Source organism: Lepisosteus oculatus, chromosome 3, assembly GCF_040954835.1.
Source record: "Lepisosteus oculatus isolate fLepOcu1 chromosome 3, fLepOcu1.hap2, whole genome shotgun sequence".
Taxonomy (NCBI): Eukaryota; Metazoa; Chordata; class Actinopteri; order Semionotiformes; family Lepisosteidae; genus Lepisosteus; species Lepisosteus oculatus.
The window spans coordinates 37,478,099-37,497,135 of NC_090698.1; the positions used below are offsets into that span (position 1 = coordinate 37,478,099).

Here is a 19,037-nt window from a genome sequence, read left to right on the forward strand (position 1 = left end):
AACCGGTCAAAGGGGGTATTTAAACTCTATATGGATTTATTTAGTGTATAAGGGTTGTGCTGCATCCGGATCAGACTGTGATGTACAGGATGTGTGTGCTTAACTCTATTGAACTCGAAAAATAGAGGAGAGAGCCTTTAATGCCGATAATAATCCACTTTATTCAACACCACATCCTTAACACAGCTTTGCTGCAATACATTTCACGTTGAACATACAGTAATTAACAATCTAAAAAGAGTCATCCCATAGATCATATAGCTGTTTGCTGTATAAATGTTGAGTACTTATGAATCACTACGGTGGTTATATGCAGTATGGAAACTCTTGATTTACTTTAGAAACATTCTCCACCGTGGCTGCAAAAATGTAATCTGAAATCGAGGAATTGTTTTGCAACTTTCAAACCGTATAGATGACAATGATAAAACCAATCATTTAGAAGGTTGTTAATAATTACTCGACATTTCGAGATTCTAAATATATATTTACTGTAATATTTCAACCAAGATGATCGGAGGTATGCCCATTAATACACTTTTCTAAATCCTTAAACATTAACTAAACATACATAATGTTTTTACATAATTAGCTTAGAAAATGTAGTCTGATTTTTTTCTCACAATGAAACAAATCTATGTTCCATATCCTCATTGGTAAAATGTCATGACAAAACAGTCTTTTACAGAAATTACTTCCACTATAAGTGTTATTAAGGTTTTATTCAAATTACTTTGTACTAGTAAATAAAATTCCCAATATGTGCTAAAGTAGTAGTATAGCGTCCAACATACTGTAGTACTTTTTTTTTTGCTTGAGTAGTTGAGCAAAAGTTGAAATACACAGATAGTTTCACGTGCTCTAGTCCATTCCCATACAGAACGTGCTTTACCTTCAATGAAAGTTGAGAAGTGGTGCGATTGGCTGTCGATTCCGAGATCTGCCCTGATCTCAGATACAAAACCAAGAAAGCTACCCCTCTGAATTACAACAGCTCTCAGTAAGGTGGAGAGGCAGAAAAAAAGATAACTGGGGACTTTGGTATAGACTGTAACTCACTAGCGACAGAAGGCTCCAGGAGGTCGGCAACAGGAGTATTCTTAAAAGTGATCTTTTAGGTTATGACATTCGATCATAGCGATTTAACTACATTGGAAAAACTTTTCTGTGCGAAACTATTATTTACAGCTGAATATATATATATAAGCTTTTAGAAATCCACAATGACTTGCGGTCGACATGGATTGTTCTTCCTTTTCGGATGGAGTTTTATATTATACAGCGGATCTTGCTTTAGGTTAAAAGACCATTTATCTGGACTGAAGAGAAACGAAGAATCAGTGCGTTTTAAAAGGACCGGGAGTAAACATCAATCTATTCAAAGCGACGATGACCTGCTTTTACGGGATACTGCCTCAGATCACATGCGGATGCTCTATGACAAATACAACAGAGCAGGATTTAATTTCAAGGACGGAAATACAGTGCGCAGCTTTAAAGCACATTGGGGTATGTACTGTATGTTTTAATCGCATGATGTGTAAATTTCATTTGCAAATGACAAAAGTGTACTACAAAGCATATGATTGTGTAGTTAGGTATTAATGTATGTAGCATTATTTTTGAACATATCATAACTTTTAACTAATTCCAAGCTTCAAATTTGCTATTGCAGCCTTTGGCAATAAAAGTAGGAATACACCTGTTATTGGAAATGCCAAGCAGAGAAACATAGCTGAAGCTCACAACAGGGAACGTTTCTTTTGGGACGAGCACTAATATATATATATACCAATATGTTAGCCAACATACTAGTAGAACTTTTTCACTAAAGTTGTAAAACATAGAATTCAATATTCGCATTCGAAATGATAAATCTTACGTGTAGCGTATTAATACATTAAGTTAGAGATTAAAATGGAAATTAACATTTTAAAAGAACAATGAAAGCTCAGAATCTTTTTACAAACATACTTAGATTTAAAAAATATGAATATTAATGTCATGGCTTCGGCTATCTTATGAAAATATATTTGTTTGGTAAATTGTTTTATTAGACGCCGAATAAGACCAAATATGAACTAGGTTTCACACATCAAAATAGAAGTGATCTGGATTATAAATACTTTCGCACTTAATTTTTGAATTTCCTGCTATTGCCCTTGGGACTTTTGTTTCAGAGCGGAGTAAAAGAGCTAACCCCTCGCTTGAGTAGTTGATATCCAGCATATGTAAGAAAATACCCTCTCCTACTGGTGATTCAAAGAAATTCATATACTGTAATTGTCTGCCTCCCATGCCGAAAAGAGAGAGAGGATTACGGTTTGCTTAATCAGATTAACTAACTGGAGACTAAAAACAAAAACTAAATCTCCAGGACAACTGAATGGTAAATGGTTTAACTGAGCCAGCAGCCATATCACCCTGCAACTCACATCTGGCAACCCACTGAAGCTAAGCGGGTGTGAGCCTCATCAGTACCTGGATTGGAGACCTCCTGGGAAAAACTAAGATTGGTGCTGGAAGAGGTGTTAGTGGGGCCAACAGGGGGTGCTCACCCTGCGATCCATGTGGGTCCTAATGCCCTAGTATAGTGACAGGGACACTATACTGTAAACAGGCGCTGTCCTTCAGATAAGATATAAAACCGAGGTCCTGACTCTCTATGGTCATCCCAGGGCGTTTCTCGAAAAGAGTAGGGGTGTAACCCCATTGGCCCTTACCAATTATGGTCTTCTAATAATCCCCATCTATGAATTGGCATCATTACTCTGCTCTCCTCCCCACTGATAGCTGCTGTGTGGTGTGTGTTCTGGCGCACTATGGCTGCTGTCGCATCATCCAGGTGGATTCTGCACATTGGTGGTGGTGGAGGGGAGTCCCTGTAAAGTAATGGACTAGTAACTCCAAACACCTATACTGTATTCGCACTGTATATGAGTAGTGCTTCCTGCTCTTAATTTTGAAGTTACTTTGTTACTTACCAGGATTTTGAATATTTTGTACTTAGTTTGTAGTTAGTTAAAGGTAGTTTAACTACTCCACTAATACTGCAGAGATTAAACTTTTGTTGAGATTTTACAATATTTTTATGATGGTTAATAATAACAAGTAAAGCAGCTTTACTTTCAAGCTTGAGGCTAAGATGCTTCAATTATTATTAAGCTTCATAAATGTCACCTTCTGATATCCTATGCTACTTAGAATGTCAAATTATTATCAGAAGACAGACATTTGTCACTGCCACACAGCAGTGATGCATCTAAACAGTTTTGATCCTCTAAGATAGCTCAGGACTATTGCTCAGGACTATTGTTGAAAATGTTTCAATCTTTTTTTTTTAATTTTAGGCACAATTAGCAATAAGAAACTCCAAATATTTAATCTGACTACTCTTACCAAGTCAGAAGACATTCTTTCTGCCACACTGCACTATTACATCGGGGATATACTGAACAACACCCATGGCTGTATCAGACATAAGAACTGTGTTCCCCATCCAGGCTTCGGTAAACAGGCCCACATCCATCTTGGCGTCTGGAGCTTTGCTTCTGTGGATAACAATACCAGGACTCTGGGCCACTTTCTTATCAATGTTTCAACTGTCTATAGGGATTTCATATCTTGGCAATGGAAGGATATTACACATGTCCTCAGTGAAGCAAAACATAATGATGAGTTCCTTATAGGGATTCACATTGCCTCACAAGACCACAACGGCTGGAAAAAGTTACTTTATGGCCGTTCTCCCTACATACTAGTGTATGCTAATGACTCTGCAATCTCTGAACCTGAAAGTGTGGTTTTGACACTGCAGAGGCACAAGGGAGTGGTGGCTCTGGATCTTCAGAAAATGGGAATGCGTGCTGGGAACAATACATCTGAACGCAGGGCAAAGCGTTCTGCAAACATCCTGCTCCCCCTACAGAACAATGAGCTGCCTGGTGCTGAGTATCAGTACAATGAGGCCCAAGTCTGGGAGGAGACAAATCTGTCCAAGCATCTGGAGACTCAGCCGCCTAAGCTGCAGAGGAACAAAAAGAAGCAAAGAAAGAACAACCGACACAAAGTGCAGATGCTTCAGTTTGATGAACAGACATTAAAAAAAGCCCGAAAGAAGCAGTGGAATGAGCCACGGAACTGTGCCCGCAGATATCTAAAGGTTGATTTTGCAGATATTGGCTGGAGCGAATGGATTATTTCACCAAAATCTTTTGACGCCTTCTATTGCTCAGGGTCTTGCCAGTTTCCTATGCCAAAGGTGAGTATTTGTCTTTGCGCGATAACTCAGATAGGACTTTATTTGTGCCTCTAGTTGTTTCTGAAAAGAATTGCCCTACTTAATATCCAGTGTCTAGAAACCGGCTATTTAGAAACATTATCGATGCTAACATTGGCAGCAATGTGGAGTAATGCTTAGACCTTTGAACCTCAAGAGGTCATGGATGCAAACCCTGGGTGGGATGCTGCTGTTGTACCCTTTTATAAATTGCTCCAGGAAATACCCTGCTGTATGAAAGAACTTACCTGGTAAAATGAAGGAATGAAAAGTATGGATTTTTTTATTTGGATTGCAAATTGTAGCAATGTAGCAGTAAACTTTGCTTCCCTGCATCAAATTATAATAAATACCTATCTCAGTCCTAGAGCTTCTGCATTAATATACTGTTCATCTGGTAAAGCTTCCATTCTTGAAGATAACTTTAGCTTTGATTCATTAATTGAGCTGTTTTCACACTGAGTTACAAAAGGCCCAGAACCGAACATAGTGTAGATGCTTACTGAAATATGTTAAATATATTACCATATGACAACATTTCCTTATTTAATTTGCATAACACAAGCTAAAAAAATACCCATTAAATAGGTCTTCCCCCACATAAAGAATTAAGAATGCACTCAGGAGGAATCTTGAGTTGACATTCAAAAGCTACAAATATTTCTGTTTTAAATTTAGTTTAAATGTTCTAGAGAATGCATTCCCAGATTACAGCTGGCTAAGCCTGACAACTAAGAAATGATAATGGGCAAAGCATGGTTTGGGACACTATGTTGACACTACTGAAACAAGGTTATTTGACAGTAGTAAATCTATGTTGTTGGACTGAACAATTCCAATGAACACCCAACATAAGAATATGATTGCAGCCTTAGGCTGGGGATATTGAAGCAAGAAAGTTTTAGCATATTTGATAGGAAACAATATATTCTCTTTAGTTAACTTTAGCAAAATGAAGCAAAAAAATGTTCATTTAAGTTAAGTGGTGTTTTCAAAGAGATTAAAGGAACAGATGTACCCTTGTATATTTGTTCCTTCAAGAAGAAGCAACTTCCAGCTTCCAGAAGCAACTTCAATTCTATAACTTCCAGCTGGCAGTATTCACATAAATATATTCACATATATTTTTCACAGATTACCAATCACCATAATAAAGATTTTCACAGATCACCAAAATTAGGGTTACACCAAATACACCAAGTTTACTAGCTCTACTAACATCAATGGTAATTATAAATTACTATCAGAGACCTAAGCACAATGAGCTAAATATATTTTGGTGCACTTTTTATGTTTTCATTTTGAAAGATGAATTAATAGTGCCATCTTGTGGCAGACGGCTTTTTATATCTCTGTGAACACTTCACCTTTATCATCAATAAATACGCTCTATTATTAATACAGTTACAGCACATAAGGCCCCTTGGCTCTCTCAAATTCTCATAATTCCCAATGTTCTCTGTAGAAGTATACCCTGAACCCCTTGACTTATTTATTTGTGTTGAATTTTACTAAAGTCATCTAAAGTCACAAAGTTAGTCTCTCTTCAAAAAAGTGTGGAGATTTAGCTTTGTAATTTGCTTCCTCCAAATTAATAAGTACCGGAAGACTTGATTATGATCTCAGGGACATGTTTAATAAGATAACTTTAGGGGAGCTTTAGTTTTGGCAGATAAAACAGCTACTGTATATGTGTATGCAATCTGAATAACAATACATTCACTAATCCTAGCATAGGCATACTGTATACTGCACAGTAGCTACAATGTATGTTGGCCACTTGGTGATTCAGATGTTGTTTCTATAGTTTCTTTTTCTTTCCAAAATTAATGAAAATAGATTTTTCTATTGCTAACCTAGATATTCTTTGAACAGCTGAATATCCATAATTCATAATGAAGTTGTAACCTGAAACGTGTAGAAAATTACAAGTATTGTTTATAGTAAAATGCAGTACAAGTAGCAGCAGACTTAGGAGTCAGAAAAGAAGATTCAAAACACTTCAGAAGATTTATTTTGTGTTTTTTTCCTCTTTCCAGCAACACTTGATTTTTAAGAGTGACAAACAGTTTGAGTCAGCTACTGTATGTAATGAGCTTTGTTAAAGTTTGCATGAGATAAAACATAAGTCATGACATAAGTATCTCTATAAGTATCTTATGACATAAGATCTGTTATCTTTGGAAACCTAGTCAAATTCAGACTGGGTGATAAATTGAAGTGTCTTTAAACAGTGTGGATTAAATTCATTGTAAATATTAAGCAAGGTGTTTAGTTTGTAGATTTTTTTTATAAAAGTATTTTTACTGTACTGTTTATTATTATAAATACTACACAGATCAGTGGAGTATGAGAAGTAGAGTATCTGAAGCAGCTGGATCAAAGGATATCACCTGTTTTTTTTCACCCACTTAACATTGTCCCTCACTTAGATTTTCAAAATTAATGTTAAAATGAGCAATTTACTTTTTTGCTTGTTCTGTAAAATTATTAACTAAGCTCACAAAATGTCATACGTTTTCACTCACAAGAAAATAGGAAACAATGTTCAGAAAGAATCCACTCCTTTTTTTTTGCTTTTTTAAATAATGTATTTCCATGAACAAAATATGCACTTAGTTCTCATTTTTATTATCCAATTTTGTGTAGACGTGTTCACTTGATAGCAGTTTCAGAAGGTTCTGAGGCTCATTATTTTATGACTTTAGGGGGAGTAGTAAAGCATTTTGAAATTCACACTATAAAATGAGGAAAGGCCTATTCAAATAACAGAGTCATTCTGTGATGACAGATTTTACATTATCAGCAAGTCATAGCAGACAAAGTGCCTTTTGACGAAGATGAAAAACTACAGGAGAGTCTCTTGTAGCTTAAACAGTGAAGATGTTTTACACTGAGTTCATGTTTAGCCTGGAGCGGGACTTCAAGTTGGATAGGCTTGAGTCAGCAGTATCCTTGGTTTGCCACCTCACAGAAACCCCTGTGTATTGCTGATCCATCAGCGAACATTTTGGAGGAAGGCATCCATGGTCTTCATCTCTTTTATGGTGGTACTAGTCTTGGGCTTGGTACAGAGGTGGGTTGTGCTGATTGGCAGTAAGTGAGTTGAAAATGGTGGGTTATAGAAAAAGGAAACTAGATTTAATTTCTTGGGAAAACAAAAGCATATTTTTTTGCCAAACAAGACTTGCCACCTTGAATTGCTGTCAGTGAAACATCCAAAGCCAAAGTGTTACTGTGCAATAATTTAGGGGTTGTGCTCTTTGTTGATCTGCTTGTCTGTCTTGCAGTCTTTAAAGCCTTCCAACCATGCCACCATCCAGAGCATTGTCAGGGCAGTGGGAGTTGTCCCTGGCATTCCAGAGCCCTGCTGTGTACCTGAAAGGATGTCTCCCCTCAGTATATTATTTTTTGATGAAGACAAGAATGTTGTCCTCAAAGTCTATCCAAACATGACTGTGGACTCCTGTGCCTGCAGATAACAGTGCAGTGAACAACTAAAAGAATCTTCCACTTGGACTTTTTTTCATTTGCACTGGAAGAGAGACTACAAAAATAAACTAAATAAAAGATTTTCACTTTTAGAAACTTGAAACATACTCAATCTTTATAGGAAACAGAGAATATTCTTAATTATCCTAAAGTCAAATCTAAAGAACACTCCTTTTTCTTCTTGTGAACTTGATAAGCCTCAGCATTAGAAACCATATGGTTGCTATCTCATATCTCATAACTCATATGGTTGCTATCAGTATATTTTTTGTACACTATCAAGGCAAACTAAAGATTTGCTACATTATGCTTTGTTCTTCTGTACTGTAGATTATGGACACAAGAGCTGAGCTGAACAACAAGAGAAATATGCTTTAAGCACCCATTCAATCACTATAACTGCCTGCTCATTTATTATATTAATACTGTCTTTTTTTCTCAGGCATATCAAAATCAATTAAATGAAAATCATGGGCATATGCATTTTTGTATATTTGGAGTCATTGTTTTAATGTCACTTAACATTAAACTCTGTTTTGTTTTTCCAATATTTCACACTTAAATCATGTGTATATATATATTTTCCTTTTAATATACATTTATGGCTGCTAATAATATTGGATTCCAAAGACAAAATGTAATCAAAACTGTTTCTTCTAAAGTAGAAAATATTTAAGTTGGATTATTTTTGTGATTTTTGTAATGTCTTTAAGAAACTAATGATATTACACCATTAATTAAGCATGGTAAAAGGATTCTGTAAGGTCACATACAAGCACTCTGATGCTGTACTTGTTTCTGAATTGCATGCCTTACAAGTTGACATGATATAATCCTTCCTTTTTCGACTTCTAAATCTGTGTTTAAAATCCTTCATTTTCTTAGTGTTTGTGTGCCCTTTATATGGGTTTCATATTTCAAGTGTTAGTACTCACAACACTTTTAACCATGTGTCACCATTAGAAAAGTAGTAGATGAAAGGAGGCCATATGGGCTTCCTGACACTTTTTGTAGTATTTAATTAATTTTGGAATCCCATCAAGCTGTCCCTTGAAGGAATTTGAACAGATATCAGTGGGGGTAAGATGTTTGCCTAGTATTTAGAAAGGTCATGTGCCTGAGTATTGTAATGTTAAGTAAATTTAGAAGAGTGCTTAATAACTGATGAGCAGAGTGGTGGCACTGTGGCTAAGGATCTGCACCTATGGCTGGAAGGTTGCTAGCTCAAATCCCACGGCTGGCAGAGGAATCCTACCACAGACTTCTCTCTCTCTGCTTGTGTGTCTCATGGAGAGCAAGCTGGGGTATGTGAAAAGATACATTCCTAATTCAAGAAATTGTATATGGCTTATTTAGTGATCTGATAAATAAAATAATTACAACCATAATCATCATAGAAATTTTGGGATGCTATGAAACTCAAGGATGAAGATCATTTGTGTGTTTTACAGAGATATGGTGTATCAGTTAAAAGTTATAGATGTAACTCTGTATCATGTGTTGACCACAGTTTGTCACCTCGTGGTCATATCTACATTGAGAAGAGTTAGAAATCCAAAACATCCGTGCACAGCAAGAGTAGAGATGATGCAGGTGGCATATAGACAATTGAAAACAGCCTTTTATCAAGTCATTTATAGTTATTTCTAACACTTATATGTCAACATCCTTCTTTCTTTCATTTATTATGTTATGAAAAAAAGATTAATACTGAAATGTGAGACTAAATAGAAGCAGTCTACAGCTTTCTATGGAAATGAAAGCTTTAGAAACTGTTCTACTATTGTTGCTGAACTGTGAGTATGGAAGTTTATTTTATATGGAAATATTGGTACATATTACATTGGGATTGAGAGAAAGTATAAGAGAGAAAGACACATCTTGAGCTGGTAGGATATTATAAATGTCTATGCTCTTAGTGATTCTGACATTTCATCATCCACCCCAAACCATCTCCTTTATTCTTTCTTTACAAAATTTAGAAAATCTAAAGCCAGTCCGTGTATTAGAAATGCATTTTTATCATATCATTTATACATCCCTATGCAGCTGTTAAAAGTGTTTGGTGTCTGTATCATAATATGGTAACATGCAATACTTCAATGTCCCTACTTTCAAAGAGAAACTCATGGAAAAGAGGGAGAAAGCAATATTGGTGCCATGATATTCACTGTATGTGTGCTCTGTTACATGTAAGTATATATACACACAGAGGCAAATATATATATATAGATGTATAGCTATAGTTCAATATTAAGAAGCATTTTTAACCTTTGAAATAGCTATTTTCAAAATTATTTGTAGGCTTCATATATGCATTCAACTGCTGCTCTGATAATTATACTGTCAATATTTAGTGGGATTTTATTTTGTCTGTTATGTTCAGATCTTAATAAGTATGACTACATTTGAACCTTTTGATTATTGTAGAACTTTATTCTATCCTTTTCTTTTTTGTTGTTCCTATTGGTCTGCAGATGGAAAAATAAATAGGCCCTCCCTGATAATATGTTCCTTCAATAACTGGCTTAACTCCGACTTCAAATATTTTTATCTGCGTCCCCGCCCATATCTCATATCTCAGTCAACAAGCACATACAGTACAATGAATTCCTTAAACCAAATACTTATAAAACTTTTTTAAAGAGTTTAATACAATTTATAGATATGTAGTTCAGGTGGGTAGGTGCGTCAGCATGCGTAGGCTGCAAAGGAACAAGTAATAGGTTTATTCCATGCTGAAAAAAATAAGAGAGAAAACACAACGTTTCAGCCGTGGAGCCTTCTTCAGGTGTACATATCAATATACATAGATATGTATATTGGTTTTGTATATATTCTTAAATATACTTACAGTACATTACTTTACAAACATTTTAACATTTTAATATACACTACTCATACAGCTTAAGTCCTAAATTAAGTCCTAAAAGACATAGATTTATGACTTAATCCATTTTTTTCACTGTTATTCTAATTTAGAGAGCATACCGATATCAGGTTATATTGTCATTTTTCATGTTTTTTGTTGGAATCTTCTATATAAATACTAATGACTATATGCTTATATATGTCTATATTGGACATATATACTTATATATATATATGATTATATAGTATATATGATGAAATATTTCTATATACTTAACACATATCTCCTACATACTTAAGAAACAATTTTGTTTTATATTTGTCCTTTCAGAATTTTTGCATCCCTGTCTGTTTCTATTACAGTTCTGAAGAAATTATACTATTGCATGTTTCAAAAGAATGAAAGTTGTTGTGTTGCGTGTTGTGACTTGAGTTTTACACAATGAAATTAATGTGCTTTAAGAATTTAATACACCATTTTACAACTTTGGGGTGTTGAGAATAAAATGAAAAAAACTAAACAGAAATGTTAACATTAAACTAAACTTTATACTGCATATACAGTATATAAAACATGTTTGGGAGTAAATGCTCATTGTTTGAACACATTTTTTACATTTGTGTTTTATATGATGGTTTAAATATATAAATAAAAGCTTTATATACACTGTAAAGTCTTTCATGTAAATTTCAAACTCTTAAGTAAAAGAAAATGCTTGTAAAATAAGCTTAAATATATTTGTATATGGAAAGAAATGTTTAAAAGCATTTTATTTATTGTATGTATTTTCTTTATTATTCATTTTAAAATGTGGTTGTATGACAGGTCATGTTTTTTGCAAACTGTTGCAGTGGAGAAAAAATTAGTTTATTACAGACAGTCAAGCTGTGATGGGCAGTTGTCACTACTGATGTTTAAGCTTGCTTCTTTGTTGAGTTTCCCTGCAGCACTTTCTATGAACTATCAAATTAATAAAGCTATGTATTTCACAGTGTATTGCATTTTTTTCTGAAATAAGATATTGTAGTGTGGCTTTTTAGTGTAAAAGAAACCTATAGTATAGATACTGTTAAGGTAAATTTTATATCGTAGCTGAATCGACCTAAAAAGTCTTTAACCTTTATTATTGCTATTATTTTATATTGCTACTAATAGTTGTGGTGTAGTAGTAATTTCTAGTACTTTGTAATTACATCTAAAGTACATTCTTGATATTTTACATTATTATCTTAGACACAAGTACAGTATTATGACACGATATTTGATTTGAAAAGCTTGTATTTTGTCTTTAGTATTAATAGTAATTTGATTGCAAAATGTAATACATTGCACATACCGAGGAAACGAACATTCATTTTTTTCAGCAAATAGAGATTGAGTAAGCACAATGCCCAATATAAAACATAACACATCTGGGTAATACCTGTAACAGTATAGCTTTAGTGATGGAAAGCAGTAGGACATTACCAGTTTGATTTTATTATTTAAAATCCATTCCAGAATCTTCAATTCTCTCTTTAAGTCTCAGTTCATAGTGGCAACCCCTCTACCAACACAGGGAGCATAAGAAAAAGAATGAACAGACAGGCTCCTTTGTCCTGCCCACCTGTGGAGCCGCACATTTTATGACAGTGGTGCTGACTGGAAAAAAAAGGCACATCCTTCATTGTTGTTTGCTTTCTTGAAAAGAGCTGAAAGTACCCTGGACAACTAATCCCAATCCTATTGAAAGCAACTAAGCAAAAACTACATTTTTAGTCTCTTTGATATGTAGTACAGTGTATTGTGGTGTCACGTGTTGACCTCACTAGTTTATTAACTATACCAGAACCTACAGTAGATCATGGATGTACATTAAGAAGTGCCAATGTCTAATATGCAATAGATCCTTTTTATACTCAACTAACTAACTCAACCAAATCTGAGCATTCAACCTGTATCTGTACTCTGTTTCCAATCCCTTAACAAATTCTTAATCCAAAAAATATTCAGTACATTGAACACCATTGAAATTTAAGAAATAATTGTTTATTAGGAGATTTATTACAATTCTGAATATACTGTACCATATGATCTATGTGGAACACTGCTGTTGCTTGTTCAGACGTATAGTTACGTAATTAAGATTTGCCTTTTCTAAATACCATGTTGAGTAACTCCTATAATCTTGTTGCCATACAGCATATTTTGTATTATATTTCTAGTTATCATTTTATAAGCTTAATGTAATATAAGTAAAGCTTATTGCTCTATATTATTAAGTTTGGCTATATTATTTAGTTTACCCTTTTTATGAATGGTGGCTACAATAGCAATTTTCAGGTTAATGGGTATTACACCAGTAACCATATTAACCCATGTTTCAAGTATCAGAAGAGTCCTGTTAATAATCGAATAACATATGTTGTATCCTTAAGTAAAAATACTATTTAACAGAAACTCTAAATAACAGATGTTTTTTAATCTCAGGTTCTTCTAATCCTTGTGTCACTTCTGAATTAATACTTTTTAATACAGGGCTTAAACGGCTGTTGCTCAGCCCAGAAAAGGTTGTAATTTCTTCATTGATAAGCACCCTAGTTTAATAGTAATTTTACATATGAGATATGTTCCTTTCATACAAATGTCAAAGTCAAAAGGTTTCTTATTATTATCACTGAGAAACGTTATATCTTATTATACTATTTTTTGCTGTTGTAAAATTGAAATAAAATCTTATTTTGTACCTTTAAAAATAAACTCTTTCTCATTTCCTCATGCCTGAAACTATAGTTTTGCTGTTTGCTGTAGAAGTTCAAAATATATTTAAAATGATAGTTATAGTTATAGTTGCCCAATGGTTCTTTCACCTCTACTTTCTTTGTCCTAAGATCTTCATCGTCTGATCAAGATTCTTGATTATTTCACCCACTGTTTTTGTGTACCATCAGGGCTCTTTACTTAATTTAATCCCCAAGTGAACAAGTGAAGTTGCTTGAATAGCACCTCTACAATTTTTTTCTTCAGAAAAAGAGATTTTAAGTTACTAATTAACACAGTAGTTGAAAAACAACCATGAGTAACAGTAAGCCAACCATAGGTATCAGTCTTATTATCAAGTTGTAAATGTATTCCATTCAGTGTTTAAAGATCAGGCAAAAACCTGTGTACAGTACAGGTTTCACATCAAGAATAACACACATTTGGAAAGCCATTTCATTTCTACTTTTCATAAAGAGAAGAAAAGTTGCCAGCAGCCATAATACCCTGCAACTCACAACTGGCAGCCCATTGAAGCTCAGTAGGTGTGAGCCTGGTCAGTACCTGGATGGGAGACCTCCTGGGAAAAACTAAGGTTGCTGCTGGAAGTATTGTTAGTGGGGCCAGCAGGGGGTGCTCACCCTGCGGTCTATGTGAGTCCTAATGCCCCAATTATAGTGACGGGAACACTATACTGTTAACAGGCACGGTCCTTCCGATGAGTAAAACCAAGGTCCTGACTCTCTATGGTCATTAAAAATCCCAATTTCCCATTGGCCCTTATCAATCAAGACCTCCTAATAATTCCCGTCTATGAATCGGCGTCATTACTCTGCTCTCCTCCCCACTAATAGCTGATGTGTGGTGAGCATTCTGGCGCACTATGGCAGCTGTCGCATCATCCAGGTGAATGCTGCACATTGGTGGTGGTTGAGTCATTATTCCTTTTGACATACTTTTGAACTTTTTTCTATACAGAAAGAGCACTGTAATTGATATTTGTAATGGTCTGTTGCATTCTGCTGACTACTGCTTGAATGTTTTTCAATCCACTAATATCCACTTATTATTTGAAGGTAGATATTTAAATGTACACTCATTTAGGGAACACAGCATTTTATTTTTTAGACAAGAACCAGCATAATAAATAAATTCTCTCCAGCTGTTTATATGCTATCAGCCTTTTAGACTACAATTAACACGTAATCAGTTCTGACCTTTAGCACATAATATTTTCTTTTGGTTCTGGTAGGGTTGCCCTCTCCAGTGTAGATATCTCAATTTCCCCAAGGCATTTAAATGCAATCAGTATCATCACCTCCAATTATCACATAATCAATTCTGACATTTAGCACACAATGGCTCTGTGGTTTCCTATAGTATAGCCCAATCCAGTGTTTTTAAACATGTAGCCAGTTTAAATCAGATTAAAAACATCTGACAAGTAGCAGTCAACAGTTCTTGATCAAGGCATTCTGACAGGGAAGTTTATCAGTTTGTCATCACCAATTATGCATTTGTTTCTAATCATCTCCCAGGTCATATTTTATGTTGTCTGAAATACATTTTTCTACTACTCTGTCAAGCTCATCTTATAACTCTTGAATACAGTTGATATTAAGTGACTTGAGAAATTTACATCATTTTTTAAACCTGTTGCTTTCTTAATTAATTACATTTATTTTATTTGACTGTATATATAAACTACAATCTCCAAGTTCAAAGCCTATTCAAAGACTTGATGGGGATGAATTAAATGATATGACATGTGCTCTTACTTGATAAATGGCTTTCTTGTACACCAAATAAAAACAAAATACAGGTGTACTTATGGCAATAAAAACAAAACAGAAGCAGGCACATACGTGCTATACCTGTCCAAAGGAGAATGACACCAATAACCATCAAGCAGTAATCAGATCCTATCCTGAGAAGCAACGGGTACAAGGCAAGATACATCCTGAACAGGATGCCTGTCCTTTGCAAGGCACATCCAGACACTCACACCAGGGTCACTTTTTTCAGAAGTCAATTAACCTATAGTACCAGTATGTTTTTGGACTATGAGAAAACCGGAGCACACAGAGGAAACCCATGCAAACATAGAGACAAATTCAGTCCCTCTGTCCCACTGTGTTGCCAATATACAGGAATAAATTATAGATTTAGGAAAGAAGGAATACTATTGAGTATAGTTAGTTAGTTTTTCTTTCAACATATTTACTCTTAGAGCAGAAAAATAAGTTGATAAGCCTTTTAAATGATGTGTATTCTCATTGAGTTTCTCTCATGGAATATATAATTTACGATATATTTGATTTTATCTCTTTTCTGGGAGCCGGAATCCCCACATTATCCTTTGTCTAAAAGTATAAAAAGGGTGTCATGATCTTCATCCTTCCTCTAGAGGGAGCTCTGACCATTTTGTATTTTAGTGTCATTATCTTGTTCACCTGCCCCTTGTTCCCCTTTTATTATTTAAACCTTGTGCCTCTGAAGCTCAGGGCTCTGCATTCTAAGACAGACGCCCAGAGGCCCACCTAGCATCAAGTCGCCCTACGTCCACGGCTTGATGGCATAGGCTTCTGAACGGCATCTTGACCAGCTGAGTTCAGGGCTCCAGAGCGCCTGGCCTCATCACTCTGTTTTTAACTTACTTGTTGCTGTCCCTGATCCTGTTCCTGGTTTTAATCGTCTGCCTTGGATGGATCTCCCTGCACTTGGACCCTGGACTGCGCCCTAGTTTCCCGTTTGGACTTCCCTTGTTTGGACTCGTTTGCCAGCGCTCCCCCCATGCACCTGGATCACTGTCGAAACTGCCCCCTGTTCGCCATCCCTTCCATTCCTCACTGTGTTTTCCCTGTCGCCCTTCTCCAGTCACTTCCGGATTATACCGTCCTAAACTACGCACTTCACGGGAGTAAGAACCGGCTCCCGTTACAGAGGGTGTGGCAGCATGATGTTTTTTTTTGTCAGAGCACAAATAAGAGATAAAATGAATATAGAAGGCACATTTGTAAACAAACAATTTAGTTCTAGCCCTCAAAGTTATGATTTTGTTTTCAAGAAAACGTTTCTCGCATTTCTTTGTTTTTTTAACATATACCACATGCACAAAATAAGACAAATCTAAATTGCTTACATAAAGAAATGCACTCATTTCACCAATTCACTGATCTTCAAGCCAATGAAATGCTAGTAGGAAGATCTTGAAAGAAGATGGGACATAAGAGAAATCAGCAGATATATGTAAGGGGAGAACATCTCAACTGAGTCTGTTCAAACCCATCTAATCCATTTGGTAGTTAATACCTAATTGTACCTAATAATGAGATCCAAGGATCTCATCCAACTGTTCCTGGAAATAAGCCAGAGAACTAGCTTCCATAACATGTTAGTGTAGCTTGATCCCACAATCCTTTAGGAGTGCCTTCTTTTCTCAAAATCGTGTTTATCTTTTGATTTTATGGAAGTGAACATTGAAATTGAACTAATGTGAATGTATCTAATGATGATAATGATGAGATCATCAGGATAACAACGTTGGACATCTTAGAGTGGCCAAGTCAATCTCTAGATTTAAATCCAAGTCATAATGCATTTATATGCTGAAGACAAAAAGTTAAGTCAGAACCCCATGAGAACAGACAGAGACTAAAAGTGGCAATAGAATAGCGTGTCAAATGCTTGCACAAAAAGTCTGGGTCACATACTACTTGAAGCTTATAACAGAAATTTGGGAGAAAGATTAGATCCAAATCTTATACACATCCACTTGTCTGTACTGATGCAGCCAATCAGAATGCACAGCAAAGGTCTGCATACTGCAACATTATTTAGCACACCAAATTTAACGTTGCACTGGCTGAAAAGTAAATCGATAGGTGGCACTTGTGGTGCTTTACATGTTAGTGAAAGGATTGCTTCATTTAACCTGTTTTACTATTTTACTATTTTACTTATTAAAATACACTTAATATGGAAGATTAATATGGATTTATGTAACTAAATGGAAATTTTGAAAGCTAAAAATAAAAATAACCAAAGTATAACAACGTCTCAAAATGTTATTGATGATTTTAATTTCTTAATAATAAATAATTAGAAATATATACTGTAGCTCTGGTACTTGTAGTTTAAAAATACAAAATAAGGTACACAACATATTACACCTTTTTCATAAACATTTTCTGCATCAAAGTCTTTTTTGATCACCTGCTGTGGTTACTTACACTTCACTAAAAAACAGTATTATGTAAAATTGCAGCCACTCGGAAAGCATATCAATTCTTATTACAGCTTTACGGTATTGGGACACAGAACCTTGTGTGACTCACCGTCCAAAGACGATTGGTGGCACTTGTGATGCATTAGATATTAGTAAAACGATTGCTTCATTTTACATTTCTCTACTATGCTTCTTTAAATCCACATAATAGGAATTATGCAACTAAAGGGAAATTTGGTATAACATCTACTGTTTGAATGTCATATACAATATATACTGTAGTTATGACTATAAATATATTATGCCTCATGTACATGCAGTAGACTTTAACAGTATTCCGCCTTCTTCATAAACATTTTCTGCATCAAAGTCTTTTACCCGGTCACCTACTGTGGTTATTTTGGAAAAGTTTTGACGTGTCCTTCTACTTATATAAAGTTTATATTTAAAAAGCTATAATGTTTTAACAATTTCTAAGAATATATAATGAGAACACTGTACTTGCTATTGTTATTGTTGTAAAAAAAGCTGTAATGAGGTTTTAATATCACTCTTAATATGAATTATTAACATGGAATCATGTAACTAAAGAAATCTGGGTAGCTGAAAATACCACTTGTGGTTATTTTTGAAATATTAAAATAAGATAATAATAAAGTAATAATATGAATGCACTTCCAAACCCCCAGACCAGAAATCTCCAGGATGCTCAGGAAGAGCGGAGGAATGTAAAGATTCCCTTAAACAGAAATCACATAAATACAGCACTAGTTTTAAATACAAATTGTAATGACACTATGTATATTTTTAATTTTATAAATTGTTAATCTAAATGTTAGTTTTTATACGTGTTTTTGCTGCCCTTTCTCTTCTTACTAGCAATGATATTATATCAGTTCTATATTATTATATTAGTAGTTTTTTTAATTATTTGGCTGAGTTGTTAGAAAAGGTTGTTGGAAATACTGTATATCCAGTAAAAGTGTGCAGTGTCGTAGATTCAGCACATTTGCAAGTTAATGAGAGGCTATTAATTGCAGTAGGGGGCAGTAAATCGAATTTCAATAACATTAACAACTAGAGAACACTTTCTTTTTCTGCTTCAGCTAAATGAGACAAAACAAAGTCAAATCAATCAGGTTTCTAAAAACTAATCTGCTAACATGGCTGCTTGTAAGAGCAAGGTATCTTTCTTTTCAATTAAATAAGTTGCAATAGTGTCAGGCAGACAGATTTTAAATTCTTCATGCAAAATAAGTTTGACATAAACAGCTACTTTGCAAACAGTATACAACTTCTCAAAAAGTAGCCCTTTCTCTTGTGCAAGATCAGCAAGGGTCAAATCCCAGGCTTTTTATAATGTTTTTTATAATTTCAAAACGTTTGATGGTACAGTATGCATCAGGGACAAATACATTGTATAATCA

At 34.8% G+C, this 19,037-nt stretch overlaps 1 protein-coding gene across 2 annotated transcripts in view; it reads left to right on the plus strand.

Annotated features, from left to right (window-relative positions):
- Nucleotides 1–935: 935 nt before the first annotated feature.
- bmp3 (bone morphogenetic protein 3) overlaps nt 936–19,037 on the plus strand; it is a 33,760-nt gene continuing 15,658 nt past the window's right edge. Inside the window, exons 1-3 of one of the 2 annotated variants that reach the window (XM_015364511.2) lie at nt 941–1,509; nt 3,351–4,261; nt 7,570–11,637. In XM_015364511.2, coding sequence (XP_015219997.2) covers nt 1,224–1,509; nt 3,351–4,261; nt 7,570–7,761 — 1,389 coding nt within the window. In that variant the 5' untranslated portion in view covers nt 941–1,223 and the 3' untranslated portion in view covers nt 7,762–11,637. Of the gene's footprint in view, nt 1,510–3,350; nt 4,262–7,569; nt 11,638–19,037 lie in introns of those variants that run through there. The other variant, XM_069187147.1, reaches the window with a different exon arrangement.